Source organism: Microtus pennsylvanicus, chromosome 5, assembly GCF_037038515.1.
Source record: "Microtus pennsylvanicus isolate mMicPen1 chromosome 5, mMicPen1.hap1, whole genome shotgun sequence".
NCBI lineage: Eukaryota > Metazoa > Chordata > Mammalia > Rodentia > Cricetidae > Microtus > Microtus pennsylvanicus.
In genome coordinates this window covers 107,837,658-107,854,960 of record NC_134583.1, presented here as the reverse complement: position 1 = coordinate 107,854,960, position 17,303 = coordinate 107,837,658, and the positions used below count along the sequence as shown (strand labels likewise).

The 17,303-nt window shown below is 38.1% G+C and overlaps 1 protein-coding gene across 7 annotated transcripts in view; it reads left to right on the top strand.

Annotated features, from left to right (window-relative positions):
• Rfx3 (regulatory factor X3) overlaps positions 1-17,303 on the top strand; it is a 248,446-nt gene that overhangs the window by 211,243 nt on the left and 19,900 nt on the right. For all 7 annotated transcript variants that reach the window (XM_075973779.1, XM_075973777.1, XM_075973775.1 and 4 more), the window contains 2 exons: positions 4,594-4,802; positions 10,929-11,082. In XM_075973779.1, the coding sequence (XP_075829894.1) occupies positions 4,594-4,802; positions 10,929-11,082 (363 nt within the window). The remainder of the gene's footprint in view (positions 1-4,593; positions 4,803-10,928; positions 11,083-17,303) is intronic.

Genomic DNA, 17,303 nt, shown 5'->3' with positions numbered 1-17,303 from the left:
TTACCACATGAGTATCCCTAAAGTCTGTACTCTAAAATGTTTCAAAATATAAAAATTTTGAGCATTTAGCACTATGTATTCCAGATTTTGAATTTTCGGGTTAGAGATCCTCGATCTGTACTTCAGTGTTCATAGCATCATTGTTAAAATTAGACAACTTAGGGGTCCTTACCTGAAAACTGAAGATAAGCTTTAATGATACACTGAACCATTGCTGAGCAGTGGAAGGAACTTCTGAAGCCTTGACTGAGCTTTGGAAACGTGTGAAGTGAAGGGAAGTTGTTACATATTTCCATTTACATGAAATGACCTAGATAGCCATTAGAGACAGAGTATATTTCTACTGGGTAGAGCTGGGATAGTGCAGAGAATGAGAGATAACAAGTACAATGGATACAGGATACAGGACTTCCTTTTGTAAAGAAGAATATTTTAAGTAGGTAATTTGTTACAGTGTGTCTGTTAAAATCATTATTTATAAGAAATTTAACCTTCATAACATGCTTTATTATTTAAAATAATATAAAAGAGCTTGGCTCATTTATAGTAGAATAAATTAACTGTGTTCATTGTGACTTTCAAGAACTAGACTCATGTTTCTGGTAGCTAATTTTTCAGTCTCTTTCCATGTATCCATCCATCTACCTACCAACAGTCTGTATTCAAACAGACATAGTTGTGTGTACACACATGCAATCGTATAACCTTTACAATAACAAACTCTTGGATTTATAAAATGGTCTGTGTATGTCAATAGGATTACAATAACTCATTTAACAAAATTACTAAGCAATCAAATCACCTTCAGGTCTGCACTCTAATATTTTTTCAGATCTTCATTTTGAAAAGTACCCTAAGAAAAGTTGAGGGGAAACAATCTTGAAGTTAGAATAGTAAGACAACTTCAGTTTCCTTGATAATTTCAACTCAGCAACAGAAATTTTTGTAAAGAATGATCTATTTCAATTAATATCTGAAAAAAGTGTTAATTTTTCTTGTTTTAACATGTATTTATGTCTTCTCAATCCTGGCTTCATTATATTTGTATTGATCTGAATCTGTCTACAAATGAGCCCACTCTCTGGGTAGAAACATCTCTCTTGCGGACATGGCGAATGTGAGCTGTACATCTGTTACTCATCTTTACACAGCAACCCTGACACTGTTTGTCTTCCTACGTTGTCAGCGGTCGGTTTTGTGTCGTGTGTCCATCATGATCGTCATTAGTCCTGGAAACTGTATAATTAAGCATCTGCCCTCCAAAACGCCTTTCCTCTCCTCAGAAGATCATAAATACAGTTGTGAGCCATTCAGTTCACCCTGTCCTTTACTTCTCTGTACAAACTAGCGCAGCTTTTACCTTTCCTGCACCTTTCTCTTCCGAGCTCTGATAGGCTTCTCTAGTGTTCCCTGCTACCCATTCCTGCTTCATGACCTTTTCCTGTCATTTGGAACTTGTTTCTGCCTCTTCTAAAATGAATCTTAGTGAGACTGACAAAAAAAGGATAAAACTCTTGCAATAAAGAAACTTTGGGCTGAAATAAGTTCCAAGTATTATTGTTAGAGTATGCCAAGACCTTGGTTGTTTCTGTCAGTATATCCATAAATCTCTTTTCACTATTTCATCTTTGTGTAAACAAATATTTTTGCATTTCAAGACATGTGTTTATATTGCAGCTTAATGGGCTTTCTTTCTCATTTAACTGATAATCTTACGGTGGTATTGTTTCTAAATGCTCTGTGTAAATGGATCTGTTTTCTCTACGTAAGAATTAGATTTGGATGGTCTTATCTGATCACCTGATCATTGATTACTTGAGTTAGTTTCTTCCTTCCTTCCTTCCTTAATTTCTTTCTTTCTCTTCCTTCCTTTCTTCTTCCTTTCTTCCTTCCTTTTTTCCTTCCTTCCTTCCTTCCTTCCTTCCTTCCTTCTTTCCTTTCTTCCTTCCTTTTTTCCTTCCTTCCTCCCTCCCTTCCTCCCTCCCTCTCCTTTCATTCCTCCTTTTCCTTCCTCCCTTCCTTTCTTCTTGTTTGTTTGTCTTTTTCTTTGTTTTACACAGCAAGGTTTCTCTGCTTTGCCCTAATTGTCCTGGAACACTCTCTGTAGACCAGGCTGTCTTTGACCTCAGAGATCCATTGTCTCTGCCTCCCGAATAGTGGGATTAAAGGTGTGTGCCACCACACCCAGGTGCTTGGGTTTCTTTATTGAAGATACAGTCTGATTTTGAAGTTCCTTATTATGTACCTTATTGAATATTTGTTTTCTGCTTTCTTCTTGACAATGGGACTGTTTATGGAGTCAGCCTTAGTTAGGTGAACTCTGTAGGCTGATGTATATCATAAACGGGTGTGAAGAGTGGCTTATGGAGCTGTGCTCTTATTTCTCAAATTGGGTTTCTAGTTATCTTATCTTGCCAAAAGTAATTTTCACATAATGAGTTCGAATTTTTGTTAAGAAGTGAAATTCTTCTGTGTGTATCGATAAGATCCTCTTTCTAGAACCAGTGCAAACAAGAACAAACTCCTTCACAGGGAGCACAGACTCATTTGCACAACAAAGGTTCTAGACCTCTGTTGGTCCACACAGTCTGATATTTAACATTGCTGTACTGTATCCAAAGACAGGGTCAAAAGTAAAAAAATAAATAAAAGCTTAGATGGGGGGGCACCAAAATCCTCTCCTGGTAACTATTGTAATGTTTAATTTATCTTGGTTCTCAGGGACTCTTAAGTTGATACAAAATTCCTGGGAACCATTTGAAACTATTAAAATATTTTAACCAGTATTATTATGTAAATCTATTATACAGAAATAAGTGAAAATGTGAGCAAAATGTAGTTAACAGCATAGCTAATTCAAACTTTATACTAGTAAAAATTTAGAACAAATGTCTAGCTGTATGAAAATGATTATACATATGATAACATATTTATGCAATGAAAGAAGCTTATTAGTGAGCAATAAGTACAGCTCCATATTCATCTATCTGGAAGGGTAGACGAATTATCATTGTTAAGCAGAACATTGAGTAGAATATATAGTATTTATTATATTTATATACTTATTTTATATTAGTATAAGCACAAATGACAAGACAAATCAGCATGAATAAATGATTAATGAAAATGTAAACATGCAAATATGTATGTACAGATAACATGGCATATATGTGTGAAAAACTTGAAGGACATGTGTATCCATGTATTGTGGCTATCTTGGACTTCTGTCCTCACATTCTTTTCTTGTCTTTTTTTGTTTAAGTTGTAGTTTAGTCTATTTAAACTATTTCTAAGTACTGTTTAAGAGATCGCATATGGAAATGAAGATAGAAGGTGATAGGCTATTATCAGCTGAGATGAGGAAGAAGCTAGGATTCCCTAGAGATTAGAGAGAGTGATGTGGGTATGGTTTGCATTTGAATTGCCCCTAAGATTAAGTGAGCCTTAAATGGGTAAAATGTAGGGTCAGCTAGAGCTGGAAGGGTGGGATTAGAGGTATATTGATTTGAAGTTTTCAATTTGAATCAGCTTTACCTTTGAGATAGCATAGAATTAAGGCTACAGACAGTGTTTTCATGAAAATATCATTGTATTCTATGTCTTTGTATTGGAACTTTACAGACACTCCTTCAAAGAAACTCATAATGAAACTCATAATGAATCATACTTAAAAACTCGTAATAATTCTCATTTGTTGAATTTTGTGCTTAGGAAACTGAAGCCCTCACTGAACTAATTAACTGTTTGAACTTAGTTTGACAAATTAGGGCCTGAGCAAAAATGTATGCCTTTTGATTGTCAAGCAGTGTTTTCAAATAAGCAGTGTTTTCCTGAGAGATCTTTTTCTTTTAATCTTAAAATACAGCACAGCACTAGAAACATCATAAAACTTACACCGTCACTGAAAAGTAACTTTAAAGTACCTATTTTCATTGTTGTTACAAAACATGAAACTTCCCAACCAGAAGCAGAAGGGAAATTACAGTAATCAGGTTTCTTGGCAGGTAGCACGTCTACATTTTCTCAAAAGAGGTTTTGTTGTTGTTGTTGTTTCCCGTTCTGTGAATTAATTTGCATTAGTTGGTTTGCCTTGATAGCCCTGGAGATTTCTGCTCCCGATCTATAAACTCACACAGCATATGCTTCTTCCTAGTACCAGTCAGTGTTTGTTTTTGTTTTAATCTTTAGGGACCACTTTTGGCCAATTGAATCCATTTATTCCTCTGACTTACTCTAAGTCTTCTAAAATGGTTTTAAGATTTTATGTGGTGAGGTGGGGAAAACTTTGAAGCAGTGTGAAAACAGGACAATGCCTGCTGCTGGTTCTGACATCTGTAACCATGCTCGTCCCTCACAAGGCCGAGCCCAAGTAGAAAACCAAATCACAGCTAAATACTGCTTCACATAATAATCAAGGAGAAAGGCTAAGCCCTGAAGATGACAAAGGCATTGTGTGCCTAAGCATTGTCCATGCGTATGATTGGTTCATGTCCCCACTAAGGCTCTCTGTGCGACACCCTGCATGTGCTCTGTGCTGACACTCAGTGAGACGCTGCTAGTTGAACTTTCCTTTCTGTCTGTGACCTGTCCCAGGAGCAGGCTTCCTGGGTGTGCCAGTGTGACGACAACATGGTTCAGAGACTGGAAACAGACTTCAAGATGACGCTTCAGCAGCAGAGCACACTGGAGCAGTGGGCGGCATGGCTGGACAATGTGATGATGCAGGCACTGAAGCCCTATGAAGGAAGACCCAGCTTCCCAAAGGCCGCCAGGCAGTTTCTGCTCAAATGGTCTTTCTACAGGTAGCATCCCAAGCTCACTGCATTTTCTTCCTGTCCTGCAAATGTGTGTGTGCACACTGTTCACAGAAAAAAGAAACTTAGACTTGGTGGGATATCCGACTCTATGACTGTGCTGCACAGAGATTAAGCAGGAAAATTATGAAAATGAACTTTTTGTTGGGAAAGTAGACCCTCTTGCGCTCAAAGCCAAGAAATTTTCAGATAGTAATCTCTGAGAGTCCATCTAGAACAGCAGTACCTAACTTGTGGGCCACCACCCCTTTGGGGGTTAAAAGACATTTTCACAGGGGTCACCTAATACCATCAGAAAACACAGGCATTTGCAACACGGTAGCAAAATTGCAGTTATGAAATAACAATGAAAATAATTTTACAGTTGGGGGTCACCACAGCTTGAGGAACTGAATTAAAGGGTCGCAGCATCAGGAAGGGTGAGAACCACTGCTCTAGGTGATGTTTTCAGAAACAATCAGAAAAGGTGTCTTGTCCTCCCTCTGCTTCTACCTTATTGAGGTGCCTTCTTGTGGGGTTATGACTACTATTTGTTTGTTCCCTTTCCATTGGCCCTCAAACTGTAGTCACTAGACTATGGCCTCACATCCACTTAGATACATTATAAAAGCATCATTAGGCCACTTCCCAAGCCTACTTGAGTCTGAATCCACAGAGGAAAGCCTAGCAATCTGAGCTTTGAAATCCTCTGGGTAATTCCAGTTCACACTCAGAACTACATAGTTAATTTCTTAATTCTGTTAACTTTCAGAGAGCAAAATGTATCAGAGCTATATTTCAGAGAGCAGAATTTATATGTTCTTTTTAACCCTTGGTTACTTCTGAGACCCACTAACTCATTCTCTTGGTAGTTAGGAGGTAGTTAGTAGTTGGGAGGATAATTGGGATCAGTCACTTTCTAGTATTTATATTGCATGGCTGGTATTGTATGGCATGGTAGTAACATGTCTTTTAGACTAAAATACTTAATATGGAAGGGAATACATGTTTTTGTAGACATAGAAGCACCTCTAAATAGAAAGGGCTTACTAATTATATGTTACATAATGGCAAGTTTGGAATGAGCTGTTGGCACCAAATCTACAACAGGATCTGAAAAGAGCACGTATGAGCTGTATCAGTCAGGACTTGTGCAATATTTGAATAGGATGGAATGGTCAGGTCGATTTCCGGTATGGAATCTATGTCAGGAACAAGTTATACCTCTCAAGAAAAACATGTTTCAGGCCAAGTCAGGGGGATCACCCTGAATAAAGAAGAAAACACTTGTATTTTAACTACAGGATCAAATGCCAAAGTCAAAATTTTAAATTATCTAACTTGTCTCATGAAATAGGAGTCCATCTGTCATATAATTCAAGGCTCGAATTTGGAAATATATTTTCTTTTTTGGTGTTGGTTTTGATTTTTAGCATTTTTGAGACAGGATCTGTCTAAATAGCACTGGATTTCCTGGAACTCACTATAGAGAAGACCAAGTTGGCCTTGAGCTCACAGTGGTCAACCTGGCTCTGCCTCCTGAATGCTGGGATTAAAAGCAAAAGTAGGTTTCCTTGATTGCTTGAGAGTCAATATTTTATTCATCTGAATTTTCACAGAAAATTATATAAGTGATTTGTGTGCCCATGATGAGTGGCTCAAACATCACTTATACTATCTGACTCTTTCCAAGCCTCACATGACCAGAGCAGAGTGTCCAACCTAGCAGTGAAAGGAAGATGCTCAGCCCCCTCCTGTTGTGTTGTGTTGTAGCGGCAGGCTTGCTCTCACTTCTCCCTGTGAGGTTTTTTTCCCCTGCATTTAGTTGAAATCATTTTAGAAATAAACCCCTGGAGCCTTTGTCACCACAGAGATCTATTGCAGGAATCCTGAAAAGAAAGAAAATTACTCGCTTGTATTTCATGTTCTCTGCAGATACACAAACCCAGTAGATCATCACTTGCCTGCCCTCTGTCCTCCCTGAGTTGGGAATAATTGGCTTGTTATTATTAGACACGATTATGGTTATTATTTTCATTTCAAAAAGATTTGAAGGCTTACAGTTCAGGGCCACAGAGGAAAGAGACATTTAAGCAGATGCATACCTCCTGCTGGTAGGCAGAGCAATATCGGAACTGCCGTTTGCTGAGGCACAAGAGCATGGTGAGTAATGAAAACTGATGCATAAATCATCAGAGAAGCAGAAGAAGAGCGCTTATGTTTTTAGCATTGTGAATGTAAATTGTAAATTTGCAAAGAATATTATAAATTTGACAGCCATATATACAGTCCCTTCATGTTTAAAAATCAGATATTTAATCTAGTAATTTCTAAACTTGTGTTTGCACTTACCTGTCCAGACGTATAGAAACAAACTGGCAGTCTCACAGCAGTTGATTCGTTGCTGCAGACTGACCCTGCTCCATCTAGAGCCGTCTGCTACCTTAAACTAGCTTTGAATGGCTGATGTTGATTTTGGAAAACCAAGAAATGAAAAAATTATGTGGACTGTTTCTTTTCTTCTGTGCTTTGTGAATATAGCAGCGGAGTGTTCCTGCTAACTACAGGGAAGGTCATTCGATCCTTCCTGGTAGATGTGCTGGGGAAGAGGTTGATGCAATTAAACTAACTTTGCTCATTCTCTGAATTTCTTCAATTAGAATTACACTGTTCAGTGAGCTGGCATTTAGATAAATGCGGCCCCATTCCTTCAACACTTGTAGAGACAGTAGACTTGCTTTCTCAACCCCCTACAGGCTATAATACAATCTCATTGTGCAATAGGTAACAGGTGTTCTCTTCAGCTTGAACATGTTTCCTTTTGAATAAGATTAGTTTTATATTTGTATCTTTGCTAACCACTTATCATTCCCGGACTGTATTTTAGATAGCAGCTTTCTTTGGTCAACAGGGTGGATGGAGTTATAAGTGACTACTCCACCCTTGGGTCACTTTTAAAAATTACTGACTTTGAGTTCAGTGGTATTTGATGTTTAACTATTATGTTACATTGTTTTGTGTTTTTGTTGTGCGTGTATATGTAGGAAATTCTCTGCCTTGAAATTTTCCTTAGAAAAAAGAAATACTGTATCACAGTCTTGTAAATTGTAAATTATTTTACAAGTGGATGATGATGTATCATTGAATTTTAGGGATTTGGCACATAAATCAAGCCATTCTTACTTTGCAATAATTCATTTATACATTAGAGTTATAAACTTTAAGGTTTTTCATTGACAGAAAGAAACCATTATCTGAAACTTTTTATTGTAATGAATATACTTTTATTTCTAGTATCTATAGTACTGTAGTGATGACCAGTTTTGTTAAGATCCCTCATATGTTAGATGCCCTGACCTTCATGGCCTGTTCCTGGACACCTTACAAGAACAATGGGAGATTAAGAAAGAGAGACACAAGTAATTGAAATATGAAATATATATATACATACATATATATGTGTGTGTGTGTATATATATATATGGAGAAAAGGGTCTCTGGGGAAGATCGGTCTCAGGGGACATGAACATGAAGTTATCTAGGATGAGGAAACTGTGCTTAGTACTCTTTGAACATACTTTTTTTTCTTAAAGTCAATAGTTAGCCAACATCTGTACTCAGATTACAGGAAAGCCTTGCCGTTTCCCTGAGCCTGACTCAGTAAGGTCTTGCTGTTTCCCCTGAGTTGGAGACAGTGCCTTGCAATTCACTCCCCTGAGCCTGAGGTATCCGCATCCTTGACATAGCCATTCCCATGTTCTGAATGCTCATTTATGCTGGAACACTTACCCACATTATCCATAAAGCCTATATTCCAGCATCTCAGTGGATGCCTGAAACCACCAACATTACTCAACCTATGAATTAATGCCTTGTACACTTTAATGTCAGTGCTTACCGCAAGTTGTGTCTGTAACTTTTGCAGTTTGATGTATGACAGAAAACCTAGAATGGATTTCTTTTTGTTCATCTCAATTGAACAGATAGAAGATACACTCTTATCATTAGCCTCGTCTCAGAATTCAGTATTTTCCCCCCCAAAGTCAACAACCTCCACCTTCTTACTAAAGGAGCCATTTTGCAGGAATTTGGTCTATTGGTTCCCCAGCATCACTGTAGTCCACTCTGGGAACTTCTTAGAGCTTGGACTTGCAAAAAGATGAGCTGTGTCCCAGAGGTCAGGAACCAGAGAGTAAATTTCATCACTCTATGCAAAAGGACATGCAATTTGAAACTTGTTGATTGTTTCTGGAATTTTAATTTCACATTATTAGACTGCAGTGGCTGAAACCAAGAAAATCAAAACTGTATATCTAGGGAACTACTATGTATTGTATCAGCTGACTCTCAGACTACCTTTTAAGCCATAAAATCGTTGTGTGTTTTTAGGCAAGATTAAAAGGTCACCTATAACTCCACATGTAGGAGACTGAGGCAGGAAGATGGCTGGAGATTCAGTCTAAGCTACATAATGAGATGTGGACCAGCCTGGACTAGAGAATGAGGCCCTGGTTTGGTTTTCTGTATGTTTGTTTGTTTTAAGGCATACTATAAATGGACCAACTAGACATCCAAGTTTTACCTTTCCTTCTGTTTGTACAATAATTTAAAAAAGTCTTTTCCATATAATGATCTTCATTCTTTCTTTTTTTCAAGACAGGGTTTCCCTGTGTAGCAGCCCTAGCTGTCCTGGAACTAGCTCTTGTAGTTCCTCTGAATGCTAGGATTAAAGGCATGCACCACCACTGCCCTGCTGATTTTCATTCTTCAAATTGAAATAGCATTTTCTGTTATGTTATAAACATAATAATGATATTTGTTGTATTCTATTCTTCGTACGTTGTTTTTATATTCTTTAGTTCATTTTCCCCTTGGAATAACTGTGGAAGTTAGCTTAAAAAAAATACTGCTTTCGTTTTCCCTAGAGAAAACAACCCCAGGAAAATTGTGTATTTTAGGTTAGGAATCAAATAGCATGGAGCCAGCATCAGAACCCAGAGCGTCTGTCCTCAGCTGTCACCTCATGATTGTCACTGGCCACCGTGGATGTATGGAATCTGATGTATTTAAATCTCTGTTTTTAAAAGGTTGAAAAATGAAACAGAAAACAAAAGCAAAGCCTACTTACTATTCTTTCATTGCCTAGAATTTTATAATTAGTCGTTACAAAAATAAGGCTTTCATTTGTGACATTTTGCCTCTTCCTCCTGAGAATATAATGACAGTTTTAGTATTTATAGGCCAAAAAGCTGTAGAAAAAGGCATCTGAGTAAAAACTGGTATAAAATACACACGCATAAATACATACATACATTATTCTCACTGTGAGTCACAGATTTGCATCTATAGTTGAAGTATAAAAGAAGCTTATTAGTTGATACAACTTTAGGAAAGCCACAGTTTTAGATGAACTTATTTTTATTTTTAATATAAGAGAGTTTATTGTTATTATTCTTTCAATATGGCTCATATTTGTATAATATATGCATTTAATATTCATGCTTTTTAAATTTACTCATTTCTTAATTCATATATGATTCATTTCTGTAATGAGGAAAAATAGCCTTAATTTAAATGAAATTCACCTAGAAACTGGAATCAGTAAGTTTACCTTCCAACAGAACATGCTGGAATCCCACGTAGTCACCTCCATTTAGAATGTCTGCTTCAAGGAGCTTTGCTTCGTATCTTTGTACGAAATCTGGCACAAAGTAAACTCACTGTCGTTTAGAGATGACAGAATATCTGTCATCACCAATAAGATGTTCACTTTGAGTTGATTTTCCTTATAGCGGGGACGAGTCTCCAGCCTTTCTACAGTTGTTTCTGTTCAGTTGTGATCATTTGTGAGTACAAGGGGAAGCGCAGACATTCCTATAATGATGAAAGGTCTTTTCTAATGAAGACCGCCTGGCTCTAATGAAGATCATGGTCAAGCCTTACTGAGAATGACCTCTTTCCCACCACTGAAATGAGTTGGGCCAACTTCTTTCAACAAGGAAATTGTTCTATTGCACGTTTTATACTCTAACGCCTGTGCTTTCGTGTAGTCTTCTGACATAACAGCTTTTAAGAGTACTAACTCTAACCTTTGTCACTAATTCTGGCTTCATCTCTGCCCTTTCTCTTGGACAGCTCAATGGTAATTCGAGACTTAACCTTACGCAGTGCTGCTAGCTTTGGCTCCTTTCACCTGATCCGGCTACTCTATGATGAGTACATGTTCTACTTGGTAGAGCATCGTGTGGCTCAAGCAACAGGAGAGACACCAATAGCAGTGATGGGCGAGGTAAGAGAGGCTTCAAGGACTATGTGTTACCGTTTGATTTTTAATTACATTTCAAATTATGAATGTAAATGATTGACTAAAGCAGCACATCAGCCCCACAATGGACTGACTATGTGTTTTTAATCACAGAATTCTAAAGTTGAAGATTCTCTCAGCAGAATGCTTTGCTGCATTATATGTACCCATATTAAAATAAATGAATAAATAAAACTTTGAAGAACATAAGACTTTAAAAAGTTTTGAAAGAAAAGCTGTTGAGTAGGAGACAAGAAAGACCGATACCAATGATAAAGCTAAGGACCAAGGAAAACAAAACAAAGAGTTAAATGTTTATTTTGTGGGCTCTCCCCTAGTTTTCAAGAAGGAAATGAATGGTTTTGCTTCAGAAGGGCTCTGATGATGGCAATGCTGACTGACACCTTTTACCGTGCTGCAAGCATGGCTTTACACCCTTTGTGTATATAATAAAACACTTCACAATTTATTACAAACTGTTGAGATTAAGTTCCCCCTTTCCCTACTTTACCAGTGTACATCTGAGGCTAATGCAGAGGACATGGGTACAGGGATATCCAATGGTAACTAGTAAACCATGGAGACATTTTGCTAAAAAATAGTTTGATTTTCAAGTCCATGCTTCTGTCACTAACATTATGGGGTAAATTTTATTTCTAGAATGTCTAGGTAATAATAAAAATGACTTATCCATACCTAGTGTCAGAAAGTGTTAATTCTTACAATAATACAAATGAGAATTAGTTAATATAATGAACAATAGGTACAAATGCTGAAATAATTCAGCTCATGCTCACTTTATTATATTGAATTGGGGTACTTTATACATTAGTAAAATACACCAGGTCAGACATAAAATCACAAAATACCCAAAGCAGTACAGATATTTATTTTTGATCTATGCATGTATGGTTAAGTTTTGAGGGTTTTTTGTTTTTTTTTTTTTTCAAGATAAGAAAATAAGGGGAAATCACCTAGCGGTTAATGTTTGTTGTGCACGACTGAGGACCTGAGCTTAGATCCCTAGCACGCATGTGAAAACCAGGCACGATTGTGTGCATCTGTCATCACAGAGCTGGGACACAGGAAAACAGAGTCTTCGGAGGCTCACTAGCAAGCCAGTCTAGCTGACCTGTGAGCTCTAGGTCAGTGAGAAACCTTGCTTGGAAAAATTAAGGTAGACAGCTCTTGAGCTGGCCTACATAAACTCACATGAACACACAGACACACACAGAGGAGGTGGGGGGAGTTGTTGTAGATAAATGCTGCTAAATTGCTGTCTAATAAACATAAAATAAAAAGAAATCAATCATTAAAAATACTTTAAGCACCTTTGTAAATTCCACTGTAAACCACAAGAATTCTAATATTAGTAAAATGCACATCAAACAGTCCTTCTTAAATATTTTGTATGTGTGTGAGTGCTTTGCTTGTAAGGATGTCTCTGTACCACATGTGTGCCTGGTGCCCAAAAAGCCAAAAGAGAGGGTAGGTCCCCTGAGACTGGAGTTATAGATAGCTGTCAACTGTCGTGTGGGGGCTGGAATGGAACCCAGGTCTTCTGGAGGAGCAGCCTGTGCCCTTAATGGCCTAGCCATCTCTCCAGCCCTGAATGTCAGTTATTTCTAACATCATTTGTAATATTAATCTTTTCCATTTTTTAGAGAATCCTTTGCAGTTTTCTGATATATACATTGTTGTATGATTGTGTTTAAATGCGTTTAAATGATATGTGTGAGATGGAGCAAGAACTGCTGTTGTTTTTAAATAATAGGCCAGACAATCTGGACTTTTCTTCAGTTTGGCCTTTAGCTGTCTAGATAATCCTCTTACAAGATGCCGAGTTGGAGTAAAACATTTCTTGCCTTAGGGCTCTAGACTCTGAAATGGATCTGCTCACTAGTGTATTGAACACTTTGCCAGACATCTCTTGTGTTCTAGATCTTTACCAGAGTGAACGGGATAATGCAAACAGATTCTTATTGTCACCATGTGGTTTATTCTGCATGGTCTTTGCTTCCCTTCATGTCTAAAGAACAAAGTCATGAGCTCATCACACTGCGAAGGTTTAGCTACCTCCTCACACGAGCCTGCAGCCAATATTAGCTCTACAAAATTCAAGTGAGATACACTATCAGCACTGCCACATAATCATTGTAATAGAAATACTTAACTACATGAATAGGCTGTAAATGAATAAGATAAATTATAGCATAATGCAAAAATACATTAATAAAATATAGGTATAACAATAAGACATAAATTAGCAGCTGTAAAACCAGAGCTCTAAATGCACATCCTAGTCTGTTTGCTCACTGTACCCTTACCCAGTCTGTAAGAAAATCCTTTTTTCTTGATTATACACCATTCAGTCCACAAAGAAAACCAAGGCTAATTTTCTCTATTCAACCTCCCATAGCACTATACTTTAGAAGCCTTTTAGCTAACACGCACTTTTGGCCTTAATCCTACTATCTTATTGAAAATGATTTTCATCTGTGGAAAGAAGATGGATAGTCAAGAAGCCTCCACACCACACACCGCCACCCCATGGACTCCTCAGATGGCATCCTAAACTTACCCTCTCTCTCCCCTTAATTACTTCATACAAACTGCTGCTGGACACGGCAGAGTATGCATGCCTGTAACCCCAGAGCTTGTGAAGTAGAGGCAGAAAGAACAGAGGATCAAGCCAAGCCAGATCTGTGTAACAGATTCAAGGCTAGCCTCTGCTGCATAAGACACTGTCTTGAGCATCATCTTTGCATGCCTGTCTTGACCCATCTCCAGCCACTCACCAAGCCTTCCCAATCTCAAATCGCTCATAGTGTAGTCAGTATTGTCTTATGCAGACACAAAGCTAATTGTGATATCCCCTACATAAAGCTCCTCAGTAGATCACTCTTCTGTTAGTTAAGAAAGAAAATTCTCCCCTTGTACAAGAGGCATCTGAACCCTGGGCCTGGCTCTCCATCGGCCTCAGCCTCTCACTTCCCTTGCCCCTCTTATAACCATGCTAGCCTTTTGTGCCTTTCCATCATTAGACCACTACATAAGTGGTTTTCTTCCAGGAGCCCTCACACCACCTCTCATTGCCCATTCTAATTCCCACTGCATGGTTTAAATATCAGTTTCTTAGTGAGACCCAATCCTCACAGACTGCTATTCGAGCCTATTCTCTTTAGTCTGGACTTTCACTTTTCGTTCTAAAGCCTACACAATAGTGATCGCACAGTTCTCCATAGAATTTGTATAAGTGAAAAGTTGATGCCTGAAGATATCATGGAACTTTCAAGTCAAAGGAACTGAATTTGGGATGAGCCATGTTTCCCTGTGTTGAAAACTAGACTACTTCCTTCTGAAATTAGTTGACTCATTTACTTAACAACTCTATTATGATTTGACTATGACAGTAAACAAAAGGGATGTCTTCAGGGAGATTATATTGCAATAGGAGATGCATATTTATTAAGTGTCTGTAACTGTATAGCTATACATTCTTGGTGCTATCAATAAAGAGTCTAGGAAATTAGGGGGTGCTTGAAGAAAGGGGCAGTTACTCTTGCCTGGGAAGACCATGAAAGCTTTTCCCAAGGAAATAATATTGAGATAAGAAATAAAATATTCTAAGAAGTTAGAGAATTTGGAAACCTGGTGTCAATCCCCAGAGACCCAGTGAAAAGTGACATTGAACAACTGAGATGGGGACTGTGATGGTCTGAAAGGAAATGGCCCCCACACTATTCGGAAGTGTGGCCTAGTTGGAGGAAGTGTGTCATTGGGGGTAAGCTTTGAGATTTCCTATGCTCAAACTATGTTCAGTGTGGCACACAATTCACTTACTGTTGCCTGTGAACCAAGATGTAGAACTCTCAACTCCTTCTCCAGCACCATGTCCGCCTGCATGCTGCCATGCCCCACCCTGAGGATAATGGACTAAACCTCTGAAACTCTAAGCTAGCCTCAATTAAATGTTCTTCTTTATAAGAATTGCCATAGTCACGGTGCCTCTTTACAACAATAGAAGACCTAACTGAGACAGGAATCATGGCCAGTGAGAAATTTTCTTGGGAAATCTGAGGTTCAGGTAGCAGAAATATCAGGTAAACACTGTCACATTCCACAGTGAAGAGGGCTGGGGCCATGCAGGAGCCAAAGATTTCAAGTGACTCCATCCCCCACAAACGCTGTGTTCATTGTGCCGGTTCTGAAGTCAGACCCAGAGCTGTTGAATAATCTCCCAAAGCCGCATGGCTAGGAAAGTGTGGGTTGTCTACTGACTCCATGGCTGATGCTGTGCTCATTACTGCTCTGGGCTGCGAGGGGTGGAAGGCAGGCGCTTCAGAGTCACTAGGGCAACTGGAGCACATTTGCTTTGTCTCTATTACTGCTTTCCTTGGGGCAGCGGAGAGGATTCAGACTGCTACCTTGGTCTGAGAAAAAGGAAAGCCTTTTAAAACAACAAGAAAAAACAAATCAGTGTGTCTTTTCACTCATAGTAGCTCTGTAAATAAATCTTAAAACTAATGTTGCATTATTTGAGCAGGTAAGAGATCAACATGTTTTTCAACAAACACAGCAAATAGACAGAACCTATTTTTGAGCACATTAATATTCACCCTCAATGTGGTACTGTCGGTTGCTTCAGTAAGGACCACCACAAATTAGTCCGCCAGACAGAAGCTGCCACGCAGCCCCCTTAAGTCTCTTCTAGAATGGTGGTCTGCTACTAGATTGAGCCCTACTGTGTCATTTGTAACATTAGCAATTGTAGACTTCCTTTTTTTTCCCTTTTTGTTTTGTTGTTTAGTTGATTAATTTTTATTTTTGTTCTTTCCTACATGATAGAAAGCAGAATTTATTTTCAGTCAGAATTCATGAAATTTTCATGTTTATGTAAGTATTTTAAGTGTACCCATTGGTTTTCTGACAGTGATGAGATTTTAGGAGTCTACATAAGACAGATGCTTTACACCTGTCGCACACCTGTGAAACCTGATAAATTAAAATTTCAAAACCAAAAAGTATTCCATGCAACTCTGACAAGGCAAATTGAGCAGAAAAATAGCCTTTTTGAAAAAATGTTTTTGCTGTTTAGAATCTGTCTGGTAGTCTGTGTGTGGGGTGTGTGTGTGTGTGTGTGTGTTACATCTTAAATACACACTTTATTAACATATTCACGGAATTTAAACAATTTGGGTTGCTTTGTAAAATGATTCTTCATGACAAGCATTTTATATTATGTATTTGAAATTAAGATATTTGACTTCTTTTTAATCATAACCATACCCAGATATTATTAGCTCTAAACCACCTCTATAGCCAACATTTTAAAAGTAAAATTAGAAAATATGACCTAGGCATGGTGTCATATACTTTTAATGTGGCATTTCAAACCTGAGGCAATGAATTGTGAGTTTGAGGTCAAACTAGGTTATGGTAATGAAATCCTAATTCAAAAATCTAAAAATAGAAACAAAGTGACTCTTTAATTGTCCAGTTTGAACATAAAATATGGAAAACAACCTATCTAATAATAACACCATCTGGAGAAGAATATTTCCTGGACTCATCAAAGTTAATCTATTCAGAATGAAGGGGAGGGAAGAAACTAAAAAGCAAAAGATTGGTAGGAATTCAGCTGGCAGACGTTGTAATCATGAAGTGAAAGGGTCCCCTTTGGAGGAAGGACAGCCGTGCACATAAGCATGGAAGCTAAAATCAACCAAAGACAACCGTGTCAGTGCACAGAATTCTAGGGCAGTTATGGGTACTCTGAACATATGCCGCTGGACCGGTAGACTTTCTTTAAAGCCTATTTTTAAAAGGAATTGTATCACAAGTTGAAGTTTTTGCAGGGAAAAACACCTGTGTATAGCAGTAACTGAGAAATTATGGAATCTTGTCAAAGCTATGTTGTTATTTGTAACAAAGCTTGCTATCACTCAGTGACATTTTAATTGAAGTCAGATCCTGTCACTTTGCTGGGTGTTGTAGATTCTCATTTACTACTACTCCAAACCTTGCAAGAGATGTATTAGTGTCACTTTTCACCACGAAGCCCAACGGGAGTGGAAAGTCACAAGGTAGAAATGGCAAGTGTTAAGGTTAAATCACAGAGTGCTCCAGCCACACTGCAGTAACCAAGCTCATAACACCCGCTTAAATTTGCTATCATATAAACTGCTTTAATGGTTTTCTAAGTA